Source organism: Oryzias latipes, chromosome 23, assembly GCF_053564925.1.
Source record: "Oryzias latipes strain Hd-rR chromosome 23, Olatipes_Hd-rR_3.1".
In the NCBI taxonomy this organism is placed as follows: domain Eukaryota; kingdom Metazoa; phylum Chordata; class Actinopteri; order Beloniformes; family Adrianichthyidae; genus Oryzias; species Oryzias latipes.
This window is the reverse complement of record NC_136259.1, coordinates 24399046-24421577: the sequence shown is the minus strand read 5'-3', so window position 1 is coordinate 24421577 and position 22532 is coordinate 24399046. Positions and strand designations below refer to the sequence as shown.

Genomic DNA, 22532 nt, shown 5'->3' with positions numbered 1-22532 from the left:
TAACGAGCTTCTAAGTAAATTGTTTTTCAATGGAAGTCAAAAGGTGCTGCTTGGTTTACACTTCAACTTCTCAACAGTCAGCAGCTCTTTGAGTGCCAGCATTTATCTCTAAACGAGGACTTGCATCTCAGCTTTGAAGAACTCTTAAAGCCATTTCCTCATTGAGCTTTTTTCTCTTTATCATGTTTCCATAAAGAAACTTTTTTAGTGACAGACGAGTTTTCCCTGCGACGGTTTCTCTGAGTTTCAAAATGGCTGCACAAACTAAAAAAAAAAAAACAGAAACCACGGAACCAGTTCTTCTCTCTGCTTCCCTTTGTGTTGCCATACTTCATGTAAAGATTCTGTCACGTGTTCTTGGACCCGTCCTCGTCCGTGTGGCGATGAAAACCTTCGTCTCCTCTTCCTCACTGAATCACTCAGATCTTTTTTTTGTGGGTATTGCAGGATACAAACCAATAAAAAAATAAACTTTTTCAATAATCAAGGGGCTTGCATGTTCTAAACAGCATTGAGCTTTGATGTCCTCCTAGCAGCAGTTTTGCTCCTCTAAGCTCTCACTTAAAGGTCGTTTTTGTCATGACTAGAACATGGGGCGGACCCAGATGCTGAAACCCAGAGGCTGAGACAGATAGGTGAGAGGTAAGTAAGAAGTTTATTAGAGTTCTGGTTGGTTCCTGGCGAGGCTGTGGGTAACGTGGCTGCGGCTCTTGATTGAAGACCCTGGTACCGTTCGTGTGGAACTCCAAGAGCGAGGGACCAGACAGAGTTCATGGCTTGAGTTCTTGGTGCGTTGCGTGGCTGGAGATCTTGAGGAGAGCTGTGGCTCACATTCACAGGTGGCGTCAGCAAAGGAGAGCTGTGACTTCTGCTGCTCGAGGTGGTAAGGTTCAGGTGACACTCTTGGCATGAGGTGAAACCTGAAGTGCAGAAAACAGACAAGGTTAGCTCAGGACAAGACCAGTAGCCAGACGTAGTGAGCTTCTGGAGACTAAGCACCATCAGGGTTAACGGACTGGCGAAGAATGATGAAGCTGGGTCTCCTTAAGTAGCAGGTGGCTTGATGAGTTGAGTGGTCACAGCTGAGATGAATGAGCAGCAGAGCTGGAGGGGAATGAGTCTGACAGGCCACCATGATAGTTTCACACAGCCACTACGTAACTTTTTACATTTTCCACATATGAAATGTTGGCCTTTCGTGATCCATGCGTGATATACAGTATGTCATTCATAAGTGTTTCTTGCGATGTGCGCAGATGTCCGGCGAGGGTTTCGGCCGACGGTCTTTACATGTATTCGGTTTTGAGCTGTTTAAAATTTTTGGTTTACATAGTGAATTACATAGTTTACGCGTATTTTACATACTTACGTTTAGGCAATTATTATGTAAATCCTACACAACTGTGCTTGATTCATCACATACGCATTACATGTTTCATATTTAAGTTTGTTCCTTTCCATGACCGTTCCATGTATGTCCAACAGACTTTTCATGTATGTATATCACAATAAAATTATGTAATTGACGCTCAAATCACTAATGAATTGCAGACAAACAGTGCAATAATCACAAACATTTCATGTTCTACTTTGGTTTACTAGTTCTTTGCGTGATTTATCGTTACATCTTTCGTGGTTTTAATGAGGTATATTCGTGATACATTTGTGAAAATGTCATGTAAAGAGCACAACTTTTGTTTTAAATCTCAATTTTCTTTAAAAAAAATTCCTCTATCTTTAGAAAAATGCCACAAGAACATGATAAAAACATCAAAAACATCTTTTTCATCGGAGTGGGTCTTTAATCATCAATAACTTAAGTGGAACAGAAAACAACAGTAAAATATATAAGTTAAAAAAAAAACAACTGTATTAAGCAATTCTTCACCACTATATCTCTGTTCATGTTTTCCATATCTGCTTAATTCGAGTTGGAAGAAAAAAAAGTTTGAAGTGCCTAATTATGTGGCCTAAATTGATTTCTTTTTAGTGTATTTTTTTTTAGATCTATCTATTCAAATTTGGCCTTTTTTATGAAAAAACATATTTAAAAAGTGCTTCAGTTCACATTTTGACCAAATATTTTAACTTTTCTCCAACAAAACGCCTCAAAAGACGACTATAATATTTATTTCCTCATAATGAAACATCATTTCTCGTTAAAACATAACCTTGAATCACAGAGGAGTCAGTTCATAACATCTACTGTCACTTCTCAGCTGAAAACTGCCCACACACTTTAATTTAATCAGTATTTTATCCTCCAATTTCCCCCTGCCCTCATTGCTTGGTTGACCATGTTAACTTGTCCGCCTCCGTCTCCAGATTAAATTGTTATTTATTTATGTCTCTTTTTTTTTTTTTATTACAAGCAGCAATTGAATCCCAATCTTCTCTTCCTCCAAACATTGTTACCTCTAAAACCTCCCCGTGCCGTTTTTAGAGCCACTGCTCCAGTCTGTTAGTCGGCGTTGCATCCCTGTTCATTACCGAGGATTTGATCAGCCCTCAGATGACAGCTCACATCCCATAATGCACCCAAAACAGGCCAGATTTGAAATCAAATTAGCTGAGCTGCAGGAAGAAAGCCCTTTAGAGCTGACTGTTCTCACACAGAAAAGCAGGGATTGATTATGCATTCAGCTCCTCTTCTTAAGTATCCAGTGTGCGCCGCTGGCTCTCTCATGCTAGGAAAAATACGGAACATGCACAAAATAAACATATTAATAACAGTGTGGCTATAACTCAGGTTCCTTTCATAAATACATTCTAATAGTTCTGCAGAATGCCCATCAGTGCAGCAGCGCAGACAAAAATGTTCCTCTCAATTAACTTAAAGACATAATTGGAAAAGGCTAAGTAGCTGCCGTCTGTCTTCGGCGTGGGCCGGGAAGCCACTTTTAAGGCGCTGTGCCGTCTCGCTGCAGTGTGATTTTCAGCCGCGCATGACTGTCAAGAGCACTGAATCATGTTGCCTCTTTCCACACAAAGCACTCATCAACACCAGAGTAAGCTTTTAAAGCTATCACCTTTAACATCGCACCGCTTAGTTTTGCTTTTTTTTTCCCAGAGCAACCTTGCAGGTTACTGTTTACTGTTGTGCTTTTTTTGGACCACCTGTCAATCAAAAACTTGGGGGAGAGAGGAATGCCTGGATTTCATATATACAGAAACAAAAAAAGGGCAAAAAATTGAAGAATTTGTGAAAAAGAAATAATCAAAAGAATAAATGCAGCTTCTAACAATCAAGGAATATGAATAAAAAATTAACGTGATACAAAAATGTGCATGAAATAGGATAGTCTGTTGGCAGTGAGGCTCGGGGCGGAGGAGGTCTTTATATCATGGTGAGTTTGGACCATAGATGGATAAACCCCAGAGCCTAGACGCCCATGGTGGTTGAGGCCAGTCAACGACAGAATTTGTCCAGGTGGAGAACGGGGCGGGGGAGGACCGGCAAAACCGCCTGGAATGTAAATAAATAAACGTCTATGAATTTAAAAGCAGAAATATTATTGTGATTGGCTGTAGAAATTTAGCTATCGGCTTACACTGAAGGCTTGATGGTGGCTGGGTAGCTCGGTTGGTAAGGTGAAAGGCTACCACACGGAACCAGGGTTCGATTCCTGGAGGGGAATAAACAATGGTAACAATGGCAACAAATTAACATCACCCAGTGGGCAAGACCCTCAACACTACTGCCCCCCTTCTGCAGGACCGCTCCTCCAGGAAAATGCGGAGAACAAATTTCGCACACCTAGGTGTGTGACAGATAGTGGAACTTTAACTTTACAAGTGGCTTGTAGCATGAGTGACGGAAGAACCTAGCTTACCCGGCAGTAAGGTAGATTCCTTGTTGACGTTGTGCCAAAGCTTCATCAAACAAATGGAGAAAAGTAGCAACTATTTGAAAAATATTTAATATATCCTCTTAAATCGCAATTTTTTTTTCTTAAACGATAGTGTTCCTTATAATCCAGAGCATGGATTAATTTGGGTTGTATTCACTGATATATAAGCAATTTGAGAGGTACACTGCGTCTGACAAAATGTCAGTTACAAACAATGTCGGATGTCATTGGAAATATGCTATCACAGCTAACATGCAGCAGTTACTAACAAGGTTGGGAGTTAGCTTAGTCACAGTGTTGCAAACAAGGTTGGGATTTACAGGAATTAAAGAAACGCTAACGTTGGCTAACATGTCGTGGTGTCGGATTGTTTTTTTCTTTTATGTTACTAACTAGGTTGGACGTTAGCATAGTAGTCATAGTAGCCTTTATCTTAGCGGTGTCTACGTCTACGTTTTTTACGAGATGCAAACAAGGATGGGTGAAGGATCACAGGTTTGGTTCCCCACCCAGCTCGCCTGTGTGTTGAAGTGTCCTTGGGGAAGACACTGAACCCCACATTGCTCGTGGTGGTTATAGGTTGGCACCATCAGTGTGTGACGGCATGGGTGAATGGGACTGTGACTGTAAAAGGCTTTGGGCCTTCTAAGAAGGTAAGAAAGTGTTAGATGCTTACACGCCATTTACCATTTTAGGGGATTATTTTATTTTATTTTAAGAGCCAGTTTATGTGCTTGACAGAACAGATGCAGCTGGAGGATCACACACTGTAATCTGCTTTTATTTTTTGTACACTAAATGCAAAAATCAACTGTGGTATAATTTAAATACAAAAGAACTGTACTAAATGCAGCTAATTATAATCTTACAACACTGAAAGCTTTGACCTTTAACCCCCGTCCCCGGCGGCACAGAAATGACACACAGTCACCTTAAGCCTAAGTCCCACCTGTATGGGGGGTTGACCTGTACGAGTCTTTGGATTGTCCAGATCTGTGGAAGGTCGTGGAGAGGAGTGGCTGCATCTTAAGGGGAGGACAGGTTTCCCCTTTCACTTCAAAACGATGGCATTTCTCAACTTGAGTACAGGCTTAAAGGCTTGAAGGCCAATAAAACCGATAGTATGACAGACAGAGTTCATGAAGGACGTCATTCAGGTCAAGACGGATGTGAAAGCGGGACGAGTAGAGTCAAACAGAGAAAAATCCAGATAAAACAGGAGTAGAATCCAAACAGCAACGATAAAGAAAAAGAAATGAAGGCCTGAGAGAATACCAGTTTAATAAATTATCATAACAATATCAACAAAGGCTAATGGAAGTGTCAGTGCAGGGTACAGAGTAATAAAAGTACAGTTAGGGCTATTACTGATTGCTCTCCAGGGTAGAAAAATAAATAGCTTCATTGCTGTCATATTACAGACACCTCTGTGCGGAGGCGCTACAGAGGAGATCTCAGCACTTTGGTCAGTTGCACATGTAGTCCCACAGAGTTACTAATGAGGAGGAAACAGACTGACGCAAGAAGATCCAATATCTTTGCCCCATGCCGCTTTATTCACACGTTGGCTATACCACGTTCTTCTACACCCACTCCCTGCTGTAATGAGGGCCCCTGGAGCGCCGGGAGGAATCTGTCGTCCTCCTTTAGCCACCCGCGGTGTGTCTTCGTGCGCCGCGTGCTCATTTGCTGGGTAACGTAGGTCCCTGCCAGCTTTATGTTGACTGTAAATGGGCAGGCATTTACGCTACAAATAGGAAGGGCGCAGTAAATACAATTAGCCCAAATGTTTGATCAGCAATTTCTCCACCAACTGTCAGGACATACCATCAGGATTTGAAGAGCATCAAACAAATCTGAAGTTACTTTACAGCATTAGATAGCTTAAAGTGTTAGCCATCTCTCACAAATGATGAATCAGAGGATTCTTACGAGGACTTTCTGCACCCAAGTGGTCAAATTTCACCATTCCTGTCATGTTGCTAACGTCAAGCCAGTGTGTCGCGCTATGCACCAGCAGTGGTTTTAGCACTCTACAGCATTTTTGCTTTAATTGTAGGGTAAAAAGGACACAAGCATAAAATGTGATTTTTTTTTTTCCTTTTTCGAATGGCCTGATCTTTTGTCCCTTTCTAAATGTCATTGGGGGGCCAACAGCAGCAAAAGCTCACATAAAAGAATCGTTGAGACCCATTACAGTACACAGAGATAGGCTGTGTGGGTATGTGGAGGACTCTTGCTCAGCCATTACTGTTAAAAAATAATTGATTGCATTAACCTGGCCTTTCACCGTTTTACACGTCCGATCCATATTCCTAAGTGGTCGTTTAGTGTGGCGTTTTTAACCTGAGAGGAAACGGCGTAATGATTTTGTGGAGCCAGTATTCAATAGCTCAGTGGTGTTGGTGTTACTCATGGTGAGCTGCTTTTCAAGCGTCCAAATCACAAAGGAAATGTCAGTGTCATTCTCTGTTGAGAAGAACCAACACACACAGTGGACTGAGGAACACTTTATCTGAGCCGCCGACGGCTTTTTCTCAGAGGATTTCCATTTGTTTTTCGTATTGAACAAAAGCTTTCAGCGAGAACGACGGTTGCCGATAATCTATGTGAATAGACATTTACTGAGCTCACTGACTCCAAGTTACCAAAACAGATAATTACCTTCTTTTTTTTTAACCTGATGATTTTTCTAATCTGATCCTCCTTTCAGCATCGTCTACTCAGCAGAGATTAATTATTCTGATTCTGTTGACGTTGTCTTACCAAAGCAGATAAAATTTACAAACAGGAGCTTGGTCAGATTGAGTGGTGGATTGATTAGAACTGTTTCAGTTTCGACGCTTCCATGAATGGAGAGAGAGTTTGTTTTAGCATCACCCATCCCCGTTTTATGTTTCCTGTTTCTACTGAACGATGTTCTGAACCCGTGATGTCATAAATCCTTGTATTGTGATTAGCTGAGCGGGCCATTGAGGGGCGGCGCAGCTGGCAGCGTGGGCGGTTGCCACATTATTTACTCTGTGTACATTTGTATGCGTCTGCTGTGCTTCTAACAGAAATATTAAGAGGCCTAATGCTACGGTCACAAATACAACTGCCGCCGTGCGATGGGAAGGCATCCGCAGATCCATGACGGTTTCATGCCCCCGCCCGTTTTTTTGAAAATGGAGGGCATGGTCACGAATGTGGACGACGACAGTCAGCCAGACTGAGACGATGCCATAACAAAATCGGGCGACCGCTGGGTGGCCACAGGGCGGTAACAGCCGGTTCGCCGGCCTGCAGCGACATCGTCCATTTAAACATTGGACGGTGTGTAAATGTCTCCAGACCTTTGGGGTAAATACAAATCCATTCATTTAATTTCTGAAATCGCCGATTCCCATTTAGTGGCCTAGTACTAGAGTGTCCAACCTTAGACTGGTCAGTGTGAGTTCAAATCCACGGTCAAGTCATACCAAAAACTCTTAAAATCGGAGAGCTCTTTGAAATATTTTCAAAGAGCTCTCAATGGTCTTTTAATTAGGATTATGCCGTTTTTTGCCAAAATAAAAATAAATTATCGTTTTTTAAGACGTAGTTTCTGCAGAGCAACAGGTGTACATCACAGATTCACACAAATGTGGGCAGCATTTTTGGCGCGGAGTAAACCTATGCTCATTTCCCCCATCACGCCTTTGTTTAAACTCTCTCCTGCTAGCTTACAGCCCCTCACACCCCCAACCCAACATTAGCGGTTCAGCAAAAATGGCAGCAATATCAGATCTATCCAGCCAGTACAGATTAGAGCCAGATTCCAGCTCAGATGAGGAAAACAAAGACGTTCATGGATCTATTTGTCTGCGGGTGGATGATCAGAATGGAGCAGAGCAGGAAGCTTGTGGACCACCAACTGTAAAATAGTAAATGGTGTATGCTTGTACTTGTACTTGCCTCCAAGGCCCACAGCGCTTTATAGCCACAGTCCCATTCAGACACACATTCACACACTGGCGCCAACCTTCCACCAGAGACAAGGTGTCTTGCCCAAGGACACTTCGACATATGGGCGGCCTACCACTGTACCACAGCCGCCCTGACTGCAGATCATACATCACGGCCACAAGCTTTTCCAAATGGCATTATTTCATCTGCTCCTGATTCAGGCTGCAGCCATGGTGATGTAGTGGTGTCAGAGAAAAGCATAAAACTGAACCAACCTGATAAAAGTCTGACAACGTTGGCAGAAGCTAAGGCCTAAAAGATGACCTAACCCCGACAAACTATAAAACTAAAACCAGTCTCCAAAAAAACATTTAAAAAAAAAGAACAACTTCAATTATTTTGAAAGATTGATGATCTTTACTGTTTGACAATGACACACAAACAAGCACAAACCTCTGAGCTGTAGTGTGTTGTTACTGCGTGACCAGCCCAGCACGTCTGCGTCATGCGCTGAGGAAGAAACCAACAGATGTTGCTGCTTTCAGCTTCACTTTTCCCTGTTTTCTGAGCTCAAACCTTCATGGATTCATAACTTTTCATTTTGCACACTCCTGGCAAGAGAGGGGGGTGCCGAGCCCGATGCGCCACAAACACCAATAAATTAATCCGATAAAGCCAAACTACCACGCTCACTTCCGTCTTCTCTTTCATAGTGGGATGACTGCAGAAGAAATATAGATTTGATAAGGCCGATTGCAGGGAAAATAATCCCCCCCCCCAACAGAACCGCGTCTCATGCTTCCTTTCTGCTGAGATTACAGAGCCGACAGCGAGTGACACAATTTACCTCGCCATCGCTCTGCATCAGCAATCAACTTTTCCTCCACAAGCGTCTGTAGCTTATGATGACAAGACTGGGAAGGTGCTCCATCCATAACTTCTGCAGCTCCACCTGTCTGCCGCCTCCTCCATAACTCACCGTTATGTACTGCGGCGGCGGCTTCCTGCAAACCTCACAAACCGCATCCACGCTTGCAAAGGGAATAACCGCTTTTATTACGCACGCCACAGTTTTCCCGCTCAGGACTGAAGATAGATGCCATGCAATGTCTCGACTTTATTAGTACCATTGAATCACTTGATGACAATTTGGCTGAAGCAAAGATAATAATTGATGTATTTTGCTGTTTAATGGCGCGACTCCGACATATTTAGCTCAGTGAGTCACAAAGGACCCCCCACTGCCCTTCCTGCTTTTCTTATATTACATTTCCCAGGATTTTCTGTTTATCTTCTTCGTCTTGGTGTGATTCTCTCTTTGCTTCTGTTCCTTGTCTCCTCATTACATAGTTTATAGAGCATTTTTTCCCCTCCTCTGCAGTGCTGCACTGTTGCATTTAAGCCATTAGTCTTAGAAAGTGTCGGTGCACGGCCTGCTGTTGTTCTCCCACCTCCTCGTCTGCCGCCTCTGCTTCTTTCTGAAGCTGATGTGTCTTTCATTACCGCGCTCTGACAGCCCTGAGCCGGGCAGACGTCTGTTTGTCACCCTCTAATGGGGCTTGGCAGCCTACAAGGTGAGCACAGCACCTCAGAGAGAGTGGTCTTCTCCTGCTGTCTCCCTCAGCGGAGGAAAGGACCAATAATACTTCCTCATGCATTCAGTCCACCGTTCAATTTCACTTCATGTCCACGTCAGTGCAGCCAATCGGATCAGGCGCCTATGGACAAATTCCACGTCTAGTTGAATTGATGGGTATCGAACAAACTTGTCTGGATCCCACACGGTGCCGGTTTGATCTCCTCCCAAACTGTCAATGGCAATATACAGTTAAGAAGCGAGGCTTTCTAATCCATTCTGAGAAAATCCCGCTTTTGTGCGTCTGCCCATCGACCGGCGCTCCGCTGTACAGCTGCTTATCTTTCTCTGCAGAGCAAAGGTTTTAATTTGATATATTTCCAGACAGACTTGCATTGGAGGCGTCGACCATGATACGATAAGATTTCATTGGATCCAAATAGTAAAACAATGTTTTGTCTGGAGTCCATCACTGTGAAATCTTGGCAGTCGGTGCCGGTGGCTCTGCAGCTCTTGAAGGCTGGTGTCTTCTCCGTGTCCTTCGACTTACCACGTCCCTTTTCCTCATTGAAATGAAAGGTGCAGGTAAGATTTAAATAACCTGAGGCAGCAGCCAAGATGAACCAAAAAATGTTTTGGATCAACAAACTCCTACGTCAATCGATAACCTGAGTATTAAACATTATTTGTCTTTAATGTTGATGGTAAAGTCATAAAAACCTAAGTTCATGTTTAAATTGTTTGAAATAAACCAAATCCAAACTAAACAACATCAGGAGTTACCACTCTCTATTAGTGATCCTTTCTGTTGTCAGATGGCATAAAAATACAAATTATTCCCATCTAACCTCATAGACACTGAAACAGCATCACCCGTTCGCCATAAGTTTGAGTAACTTCCATTTGCAAATACTTCCCTATTCACTTACCACACCTAGTCATACAGTCGCTTCCATTTCCAGCGTCTCCCTTGAGGTGGTCCTACGAACACGGGCTGCACAACCCAAAAACCTGCAAACGGTTGGCTCTTCCGTGTTTTGAAAAGGACGTCAACTGTGTGCCCCTGGCTGGTTAAACTTAGTTTAACCTTCATTACAATCAATGTATGTAGACCCCGAAAACTGACTTTAAAACTAGTTTGGTGACAGATAAAAGTGACAGTTTTGAACATGGAAGCCTGAGCCACACATATCTGTGCGTTTACACAGACTTCTCGGTGGAAGCGGTCGCTGGAACACGTGTTGCCGGGCTCGGCGTCAACGTAGCATAAGGCTTCAGGACTTTTTGGTCCTTTTGCCTCGGTGTTGTCAGGGAAAGGTCTTTATTGCCTTCAGTCGATGCTCCTAAAAGCCTGACCTCCATCTTTCTGTCTGATGATGGTTCCTCTTTATATTTTGCTTTTTAAAGAATTTGTTATTTGTTTTTGCGGCACATAAAGGGTGTTTATTTGCAAGGATTTCAATCCATATATAACTTTATTTTTTCTTTACATTCATAGACCGCCTTTATCCAATTGCATAATATACATAAACTGGATTAAAGACTAAAAAATCACAATAAAATAAAAACAATAACAATCAAAATACGAGCGTAAGACACTCGTCTGTTTCAGCAGTGCTGTTGTGATATGTGCGTATCTAATTCATACACCTGATCAGGTGATTGGGACGCACATCACGTTAAACACCTATAACATGGTCTTTTATTCCTGTAGAGCCACGTTTTTCCACCATTATTGATACTTCAGTTTTCAGAAAAATGCATCTTTTTTTGTCCTTTAGGAGAGTTTTACCTCCTGCTGTATGGAGATACATTCCTTTTTTATTATTTTATCTTGCAAATTATCTGAAACTGACTGAACATTCAGACTCTTGGTGCCCTCATGATTGATTTCCGGATCCATTCTTAGAGAGAGCTATGGCCAGGATCTCCAACCCAAAGCAGACAAAACAAAAAAAAGAGATTAAAAAAGCTCTAAAAGAAATTATACAAAATGAGATAATAGTCACTAAGAAAGAAAATGGAAGACAAAGCCGGAGAGATGAGCAAAATGATTAGAAGAAGGTCTGAAGATGGAAAGAGTGGGAAACCGGGCAGTGTTTGTCAGAGAGCCACAATGATTGGACCATAACCTATTAACAGACATTTACACCCCATCTTTTTATTCATCTCCAGCATAATTTGATTCCATAGATGAGAAGGGTGATGGAAGGATGGAGGAGAGAATGCAGCTGAGAGCTGAACATGATGTGGGAGTCAAAAAGCAGCTTTTTTTGCTCTGCTCAGAGATGAAAGGTTAAGCAGCCCCATAGATCTTTGCATATTTAAATGTTCCCATGCTCAGGAGTGTGCAGCTCGCTGTGTTTGCGTTCAGCCGGTGCGTTTGTGCGAGTGTTTATCTGCGCGCCAAGTGTGTCAGAATGTGGAAACGCTGGCTAATAACAAGATGTTCCTTTGAAAATCCAGAAGCATTCATCCCGGTGTGTTCTTTCAGGCGAGAAGCACAGGGCGAAATGTCAACCATTAGAAATAAACAGCCTTGTCATGACAACTCGTGATGGAGAGAACAATACTGGGGAGAAAAGACGGAAAGATGTAACGGGATAGAAATAGAGGAGGATGGAAAGGTAAGGGAGAAAAGATGAAAACAGCTTTTTTTCCTCAGTCAGCCTGCCAACACCAGGCAGCCAACCAGATTCAGATTCTACATCGTCTTCTTTTTTTCCTAAACAATGGAGGAACCTCAGTTTTTGCACAAATACTAAACAGCACACTGCACTTCCACTACTTGGATGACCTTTTTTCTTGGTGATATTGTTTTTTAGCAGTTTTTAAATGGTGGGGGAAAGAATTTGTAGCTTTGTGAACTCATGAGTCAAGAACAGGTTTTCTGTTCATTGTGTTAAACTGGAAACGCTGGAATTTTGTTGTGCCTGTAAGATGTCACAATGACAATCAAGCCTTTTCTTAAACGTGACACAAGTTTGAAAAAGGAGCTTTTTAGTGATAAACAGGATCAAATATCTTTCCAACAAGCTCGCTGACTTCTTGGTTCTTTTGTTATCAGAGCTGGGTTGTGTTTTAACATACCGCACATGTTTCCACGGACGTCAGACGTGTCTGATAGCAAAAGAACCAAGAAGTCAGTGAAAAATACAGACACTATCAACCTTATTGCACTTTTACAACAAGCTGTCGATTATATCGCAACCCATTTTGCTAAATACCAAGCCCCACATCCAGATTTTAACACCCAACACTAATGGTGAATTCAGACTGGTCACATTTGGTCCGCTTAAAGTGAACCAGAATGTGTTTCTCCCGATCATCCATAACAGATTTTTCCGTCTGAATGCATGCAAGCGAACCCTGGTCCGGGACCAGGAACCGCTCTCTGACGCGTCCTTGCAGGTGGTCTCGGTTTTGCATCGTGATAACGGAACGTACCATTGTTGAAGGCATTGTTCATAGTGTACGCGTGATGTGCAAGTGCCTATAGGAGGTCCACACAATCTACACTCTGTCCAATTTTCCTCATTTCTAATAGTCAGGCTGCAGTAAGGGGCGCACACTTATCCAGGAACAACACTAACGGGGTCCCCGTTCAGTCCACCGGATAAACTTCATATATGTCCTCCAGCATAAGAAAGATGCAACAAGAACATGTTAAAACAGCTAAAACACCATTTTCATTGGAGTGGGTCTTTAAGAGCAAAGGGTTCATGTATTCCTAATTGGAGATTCCGCCTTAAATGCTCCTGAAGTTCAACAGGAAGCCCAAGGTAAAAAGGACATCATTACATCTTTAAAAACTTTCTGTCAGCTTTGATAACTGACCCTAAAGTTCATGTTTCACCTGAAACACTCAAAGATCAAAGTCATTAAGGATGAAAAACAGGGCGGGGGGGGTCTATGTAAAAGTCAGGCTCCCCAAACTATAACCTTGGAAACATGTCTTCCAACCTAATCTCTGTCTCTTCCATTTCTTTCATCAAAGATAAAAGCAATCATTCTGGAAGAGGGAAGAATCCCAAAACCGGATCAGCACCAGAATCAAATTGCCAGTCTTTTGTCCAGTGTGTTATTCAAATTTCATGGAAGACGCGCTGACAGACACACTGTTTAGCATAATGTCATTGTGCTCGTGGCAAATGGGTACAAAATGATGTTGATGGATGGAAGGAGCTTGTTTCTTCTCCAAAATGAGCGCGCAGCAAAGCAAAATGTGCAAGTAAAGGTGGAAAAAAAAAGAGGAAAAACCTGAGCAGAAATAGAAACCATGGCTGTTTTAAAGCAATATAGTGTCCTCTCCAAATCTAAATGACAAATTACTTGTCACAGAATCAAAGGGGGATAATTAGATCTGGACCACTGGAAGCCATTCTAACCTGTAATATGTTTGGGAAATAAAGGCTGGAAAAGATGCAGTGGGATCATACATAATCTGAATTTTAATCAACAGCATGAGAGGCAAATGTTGGGGGGGGGGGCATTTATGAGAGAAGGTTTATGCTGCAGCCTGTAGATTAATGAACTGTCAGTGTCATTTGTTGAATCCATGTGTCCAGTTGCATTTCCATTTTTTAAATGATGGATCTTCTTTGGAAAATGTCCCTTTTAGCCCCCCTGCAGAACAAGGGGGGCTAAAAGGGACGCAAAAGGGAAGCAAAGTCAAGATTGTTTAGGAACGCTTTAATTTGTGAATTTTCATTAGGACTTCCAGTCATTTTGGCACCAACACTTGTGTTTCTGTGTAATCTGACTTCCTTAAGAAATCCTCTTAGCATTATCTGGCTATTACACAGAATTCAAAGGCAAATCTCAGGACAAGAAAGCTGTAAACGCACAAAGCTAATTTGTTTCTTAACAGCAAAACTACTACATAGTGATTTATAAAGTGGGTTCACCATTGTTTAGAGCTGTCTGAATCTAAAATTCCAAAATCATTTCTCCCAGTGTGTATTGATGCTCACTAGATTGGCAAATGAGTAGCAAAAAGTAAGTCGTTCGAAATGAAACCTGTCAACTAAAATCTGTCTTTAATAAAAGTTCAGTTGCTTAAATTAGTGCTAAACTGGTTTAGAATGATTAAATGTACGACATCGTTTCTTGAAGCTTGGTGGATGAAGTGGATGATGGGTGAGACGCCACCTTCACACAAACAAAGCAGCACGTCCGCTGGCGAATTACTGTCATTCCCTGCTTAGGGCCGTATTCAAATAGCTAAAGAGATGATTTATGTCTGAGAGATTGATGTCTAAAAGATTTCACCTTTTATAGTTTGGTCATTTTCCTGTTTGTTTCTCAGGATGATCAGCTGGAAAAGGTTACAGAGCTGAAAGGCAAGTCCCCTCGTCTGGCTGCACACTACCTGGGACGTCAGTGCTGATTGTTCCACAGTGACACTCAGCACCCAGATTCCACCACCACATGTCTGTGCTCACAATACCCCCGCCACCCCTTCCCCACCCTGTCTCCCCATTCTTTTGGTCTATTCAGCTGCCTGTCTGGAGCGGTGACTGGTTCCTCCTCATTTGCTGCACTCATATCCAGTGACTTGACACTGCCAAGCAGCCTCCACCGCCTCAGCCCTTCCAGTTCTCTGCTGCTCTGCTCCGTCTTTGAAATTCAAATTCGGCCTGACTGCTGATTTACTGCGGTCAGTGTTAATCTAAAACTTCATCCTCCTCATTCAATTACAGAAAAGCTGGAGGCAATGTTTGCAATTTGTTAAGCAAAAACTACATTTTATTGGGTCAAAATGCACATAAACCTCAAAATAATAGAAATAATTTCACATCAGAGAATCCCAACATCTGTTTTTGCAACTCAACATTATGGGTTTCATTTTGGGGCATCTGCTGAGGGTTCAGATTTCACATATTTAGATGTGTGACAGCAGATTCACACGTTATTGAGATTGGTTAATGTTTTGACCACATTTAGACATATTCTTAAGATCTACGTATTGGCTGTGTCTCAGAACTGGACTGGGTGAACCCGTTCTCCCTGGTGTTCCCAACCGGAAGTGTCCGCTGGCTCTAGGAAGCCAAAATCCCAAAGATTGGTGAACGTTCTTATTCATCCAGTCTTGAAGTTGAGTCACAAAATCTTCTACCACAAATCGTTTTGGCGGCTCTAGGGTTGTGCCGATGGACGATACCATCGTCCATCGGCACGGTCGCTCGCTCCACCGGTCTAATCAAACACAGGACCGGACCACTTCTTTTCTATTTTGTTTATTTGATTTTTTTTAAAATTCACTTCCCTCAGTTTAGACTGGATCATCGCGGATGAGTCATTATTTGGGAAATAAAATAAATAAAGTTAAATGACGAATGGCAATTATATATTTAAGAATGAAAATTTAAAAATAGCGCCCCCCCCAACGATATCATCGTCCATCCCGACGGTTGACTGCAAACATCGTCAACTGCCAATTTAGGGGACATCGCCCAACCCTACCCGGCTCCAAACTATATGGCTGGATAGCTCCAATATTGCTCTCCATTTTTGTTGCACCGGGAATGTTAGATGTGAGGGACTGTAAGCTAGCGGGAGAGCGCATAAACAGCAACAGGGAAGGGGGAGGTGGATTGTAAATGAACTCCAGCCATCTGCAGACACTATGTCCTAGACAGCATATTCATAAATAAAAGACCTCTATGCAGATCACATATAAATGAGGTAACGATGGTCGAGATTTGCCCCAAAAAAGTGATAAACTCAAGAATAAAAGAGTAACACCCCACCCTTCTTCTCCCTTCTGTTGTCTGTTTGGTCCAAAAAGAGAAGTATTGTAGTGGACTGAGTTAGGCTGGGTGGCTGTTTGGGTCCTGTTCTAAGTTCCAGAGATCAGTGAACGCACCAGGCAGAGACTCTGGCCCTCGGTTCTGTCACTCAACCTGTTGTTGGAGGTTTGGACTAATTGGGTTCAGCTATTGGGAGAATAGGGGAAATAGTGAGGGAGGAAGGGAATAAAAAACAACAATAAATGTATTTATTTGTCTGTTTGTTTGTTTGAATTAGGACAGAGCATATTGATCAATGTTTCAGCTGCTGCGTCAACATAAATATGCCAAAGTTAGCATAAGAGCTAAAGCTCATCCATTGCTATAGGACTAACAATGAAGATGTTTGGTGAGCTTTTTTTCTGTTGTTGGCAGGCTTCATGGTGTTGGTTACGATTTACAGTAAAAAATAAAGAACCCCAAAAGACATCAGGTCTCAGTGCCCCAGTGTGGAAAATGGATTCTACGGTATATAAAGATAAAGTTGAGCTTCAGATACAAAAGGGGTTTATTCAAATATATACCTCCTGTGTCTATTGTAGCCTCTATCTAACACAAGAGGCCTTCGGTCTCATCTTTTTCCTTAACTGTCTGACAGAATAAACGATACAGAGAATGGAGAGGATGGTGATGAAGAGTTCCAGGGGAGAGTTTGATTGGCCCAATGCTCTTTAAGTTTGAATCTGTCTGATCTATAATTATCGTCAGCTGTGTCACAGTCAGAGCTGCATGGAGAGTGGAGATGGATGCAGGAAATGTACATTCAACACGAACAGACGGCGGCATGTAGCATGAGAACCTCAAGGCTGAACGCTCTTTCTTTTTCCACAGTTTAGAAAAAAAGCAAGCAGCCAAAGCGGCTGAAAGCTCATCCTCCTTCTGAAGCAGATGAAATGAAAATATTCTAGAAATCCACTGAGAGGACAAACTCCCACGTTACGCTTTTGCATCCGCTCTGCTTTGTGTAAACACTCGGAAGCCTTCCTCAAAAATCACCCATCAACACACATTCGCCGGCTGCTCCGTCTCTCTGCAGCGCATCTTTGTGTCTTGTAGCCTCCGGCTACATGCTGCTCCTGATTTCTATGCACCCGGATCAAAAGTGGCCCCCGCAAAGGGCTTGTGTGTTTTGGCGCGTGTGTCGCACTTAGGTCACCCGGGCTTGTTTTTAGAGATTAAAGGGCTCAAGACTAATCAAAAGTGGCCAAGTTTCCTCCCCCTCTTTGTCTCCTTAGGATGCAGTTTTCCCAGAAAACCTCGTCCACACCTTCATGTCAGCACTGCTACACGGCTATGAAGCTGCTATCATCAATTGAAACATGTGTTCGAGTCCAGATTTGGCCTCATGGCTGCAAATATTTTAAGCGTGAGATGTTCAATAGTGACCTTTTGTTACAAGCCTTGTATTTTATGAGCTCTAATCACTTCAAGCCTAGAAGGATTTCTGTCACTTGATTTGTTTCGTTTGGATGGTTTTTAGAGCTTAAGCAGGAAGGAAGGTGTGGTATTTGACAAATCGTTAGAAAAACATGATGAAATCTCATTTAGAACTGTTCTGTTTTGGATTGTTGCAGTTAAGCTGAGCTTCTTAGGTGGGAAATTACAAGTAAACACTGAGTATTACCAGTGAAGAAGCCAAGATAATGAAGGAGAAAACAGATACAATTTATTTGTTTTGTGAGCTTACATCATTTTTTTAAACATAAAATAAAAACTTAAATAAACAAAATAATTATTTTTCTTCAATAGATAATTGTCTTTTTTTACACATACGTTGTTCAAAATATTGATACATTTTGGTAGTCAATTTTAAGAAACTAGATTTGGAATTTTCAAAATAAAACATTAGAGCGTTCTGGAATTTTCAAAATAAAACATTAGAGCTTTCTGGAATGATTTCACTTTTTTCCACTTTTCCTCCCTTGAAGCTGAATATTTCTGCATTTTGTGTCTTATTTATGTGTAGATTTTACTAACTCGTTTAGCATTTATCAGCACTTCGCCAATGCAATAGTATAATTGTGTGACAGAAAACTTTTTTTATTCATGGGAAATGAAAGAAAAGTTATCATGGAATTTTTGTGCATTTTTTAGCTTGTTTATAATTTACAGCTTATCTTTTAGCGTGCAGAAGTATTTATCCAGTAATGAGAGCATATTCTACTCACAATGTAAAATGATTGTAATCAAAGTTTTCATATAAAAGTTATTGTTCACAAACCAACCCATCGTGTGTGTGCGTGTGTGTGTGTGTGTGTGTGTGTGTGTGTGTGTGTGTGTGTGGAGTCTGAAGCTACATTCACAGCCCACTTCAAAGTGGCCCCTCCCAATAAAAGGTTTATGGGAACTTGCGTAGATGCACGATTTGGGCTTTCACGTTCAAAACTGTCGTGTTTACGCGTTCAACCTCAGTGAAAGTCAAACCAGTTCAGCTTTGAGCCGTCAGGGACTCAGATTTGGTTGTGATGTATGGATGGCATCTTTTTTTAATCCACAGAAGTGCCAACCATTTATAAATTGATGGAGGTGGAGGAATTGATAGTTGCGGTTTGAATTCGATGACACCAAGTCTTTCCTGTATCGGAATAAAGCTGTGCAGGATAAGGTTTTGAGCAGGATTTGAGAGATTTGCTCCGCTTTGACGTATCGCTTCGACCCACTTCCAACTGTAATTGGTGAATAATCGCTAGTATCAGGTAGCGACAGCCCAGTGTGAACCCCACAGTTTAAAAGCACAATCTTGAACGCGTCACATGCCCGGTGTGAACGTAGCTTGACACGTTTATTGTTATGTTACATGATGGCATTGCCAATAAAATATCAATTTCTCCTGGTGGAAAACTGAAGGAAAGGTTTCCGTTAAGCTTTTAGTTCAAAATGAGAATATAGACATGCAAATACGTTGATGTCATTGTAACACTTTCTGCAAGTTTCATGCTCCAACATGAAGCTCCGGAAGCTTTTAGCTTCCATTCAAGCTGTCATATCCTAGAGTCGTGTACGTTTGCTTTATTTATTATTTATTCACATATATGTTTTATTTGAGTGAAGCTATTTTTTGCTGCTTCCCTATTTTCAGTCCACATAATGTGAACTCCCAGAGAAACTGCTGGAGTTGTTTTTCCTGTTAATTGCCTGTGCCGGCTTCACCAGCACTACAACAGGACGGCTACAAAGCTTTCCTTGGAGCTTAGATGTTGTTCTGTCCCTGCATCCTTTGAGAAAGCACAAACATTAAGAACCTCCAGCAAACTAAAAAGTTTCTAATCAGCTTTATGCAAAGTAATGCCTGATGATTTCTCCATAATTCTTCCAGGAGTTGTGTTTTTTATTGAGCCGCTGAAGCAGATGTGCATTGTTTTCCTGCACACCTCCTGGGTTTGGGCTGGGGCCTCTAATCACAGCGTGACCTATGAACTCATGAGCCTGGCGCTGTGCTGCTCCCATTTGGGTGGCTCGGTATTGACTCGGAGGTTATTGGCTCAGCTAATTGCTATTTGCATAGCTTTATTAGTATCCCAGCATTGCCTCTGTGACATTTCGCTCTTTTTTTCTCCTTTTCTCGCCCTCCTCAGCCTCCCTGACTCCCACTCCTGGCTTGCATTCTGGGGGAGAGGAATTAGACAGTGTCTGGTGTGTGATTAAGAATTCATGCTTAAAGTAGCAACGGCTGGATCTCCAGAGAGAAGCCCATGAAGGAGAAGAGCAAACATTAATATGCGTCTAATAACTCTTCTTTCTACCTTCTTTTTCCTTCCCCAGCTTTGTCTCCATCTCTGCCTACGTTTCGCGCTCCGTCTTTTTTTATGAATTGAAAAATATTAAATATGAAAGGAGGAATGGAAACAAAGGAGGAACTCATGAAAAGTTTTCTTTTGGAGATAAATGAACTTGACTGCGTCCGTGGTTGGTTTGTGGCGTCTTTAGGTTGTTTCTTGTTGGGGAGAGCATCTTGACTTCCCAAAAGATGGAAATCCTAAAACATAAAAGGACAATTGTGTGGAAATAACTAACGCACTCTTTTCTTTCCCGATCTAGTTTAAAGAAACCAATATTTTTCTTTTTTGCTCTGAACTTTTCAAAAACCCAACCAGGATTTTGTCAAGTGGAGCTTCAACTTTTCAAATATAGACAAAACAAACCTACTCTTCATATTCCAGCAGATGTGGACTTTCATGATGGTTCAAGAGGTTTACATTAAAAAACATAAACATGCTGCTCCTGCAGACATCTCAGTCCCTCCAGAAGGTTTCACCCCAACCAGTCTGTACAAAGAGGCAAGAGTCCATGTAGAATGGAGGTAAAACCCTAGTCACGACTGCCCTTAGGGGTGGATACGGGCTGTCTGAGGGTAAAAATCTGGAGCTCAGATACAGCAGCTTGTGGCCTGTTGATTGTAGTTTTCATGTAACAGCTACACGCTTTATCAAATGACGTTTTCTAGAATAATCAGAATCTGCATCTTAATTTTCTATCACACCATTAGAAAATTGACACAAGAACATGTTTTTAACATCAAAACAACATTTTCATTGGAGTGGGTCTTAGTAATGAAAGTGGACTAGAGAATAGACTTGGTGACAAATATATTTCATTTATAATAGACAAACTTGTAAAGTGATGTTCAGAGACGATTAATACTGTTCAGTTATAGTTTCATTTACCAACTGCATGTTTTCTGCTGTGGAAGTGGGAAAAATAATCATTTGTTCATTGGGATGTCCTTCAGTAAAGTCAGGAAAGTCAGTTACTTCACATTTAAACGGCTCACTGGAGTTCATTAAAAATAACTGAAGTCTTTAGCTTTCCTGTTGGCTGTGTCAAGCCCTGTTTTTCATTATTATAGTTGAAGCCAACCTGGCTTACCAAATGTTACACTTCCTCAAACGACCTCTTATGAGAGAGAATTCCCCCCAAAGAGTCTAACTTTGCACCAAACATTGATTTAAATTTATGAGATCAAATGACTCCAGGTTTTATTTCTTTTATGGTTCGGATTCCTGCGAGGAATGTTGAGGCCACACAGCCACTACTCTTATTTTGCACGTTTTTCATGAATAGAATTTCAGTCTTTCGTGATCCATGCGTGACACACATCGTTCATTCGTGTTTCTTCCGTTCGTCGATGTGTGCAGATGTCTGTCAAGGGTTTCGAATGACGGGTTTTTACATGAATCTGGTTTAGAGCTGTTCAAAATTTCTTGTCAGTTGAGAATTATGCAGTTTATGCGCATTTGACATTGTTCAAACCCAACCGTTACAGAAATCGGATGCAATTTCGCGCGGTTTTTGTGAGATGCTCACAGAAATTTGTAGCTTTCCTCAACTTGTATGTCTAACAGACTTTTCACGCGGGCTCCACTGATATATTTTTATATCTTCTTAACCTTTATTTACCCAAGAATTGTCCCATTGAGATTAAGAATGTATTTTTCAAGGGAGTCCCTGCCAGGGGGAAACAATAAATGACATTTATAATAAAAATGTATACCTTAAAAACATAAAATAAATAAAAATGAGAGCTTATGTAAAACAGGTACAGTTAAAAGCGTATACGGCGCACATATCACATTCAAATTACATAATTGACGTGTGAATCTCTTGTAAATTGCATATAAACAGCTCAATAATCACACACGGTTCACGTCAACGTTTGTGTTTTGCCTGATTTATTCGTACTTCTTCTGTGGTTTTAACGTGGTTCATTCGTGATACATTTGTGAAAATTCCACGTAAAGACCACAACTTTTCTCCCTTTTTCCACGTATGTTCATGTATGACCAATTTTCGTCCGGGCAATATGCGCAAAATGTATGGAGTGTGACACGGCCTTTACAGGTCAAAAGTTGTTGTCATGAAAAAGGTCAAACTCGATCTTCTGGTTCATAAGGAAAAGTCTTGTATTTGTTTCAGAAAAAGGTCCAAAGCGTCTTTTCTGTGGAGTGGTTTTTCAATCAGAAGTCCAAAATGTCAAGGCCTCTGAAAGTCTGTGTAGAGTTAAAGGACCAGTCTTGTATTTGCAGCTCCTTCTCCATCTAAGCCGTCCTGGCTGTTTCATTGTTCTGTCTTCTCGGCCTGTTCCATTCTTGTTTTGTTCATGTAGATGTGCGTGCACGCCACCATCCCCTTCCTGTTGGACGCCGGAGCGAGTGAGTCTTTGAGAGTGAAATGTCAGACTCAGTCTCTGTTATTGCTTGAGGGAGGAGAAGGAGGGCTTTAGTCTGTAATCTCAGCATCCCTGCGGCCGGCGCTCGGCCTCTGATGTACCTGTGAACGCGCTCGCCGCAGTCGCCCGGACGCCATTCCCCACTTTAGTCGCACACTTTTCCATTATAACTCCACAAGATTTTGTTTTGTATTTGCATTCCTGCTGGGCGCAGCGGCGTG

General features: G+C 41.8%; 1 protein-coding gene across 2 annotated transcripts in view; it reads left to right on the top strand.

Moving 5' to 3' along the window:
- Positions 1 to 22532, top strand: part of LOC111946946 (uncharacterized) — a 508119-nt gene that overhangs the window by 415808 nt on the left and 69779 nt on the right. The window contains exon 11 of one of the 2 annotated variants that reach the window (XM_078942017.1): positions 14663 to 18369. The exons of the other annotated variant lie outside the window; for it this stretch is intronic. Coding sequence (XP_078798143.1) covers positions 14663 to 14693 — 31 coding nt within the window. The 3' untranslated portion in view covers positions 14694 to 18369. Of the gene's footprint in view, positions 1 to 14662; positions 18370 to 22532 lie in introns of those variants that run through there. 2 annotated transcript variants of the gene reach the window in all.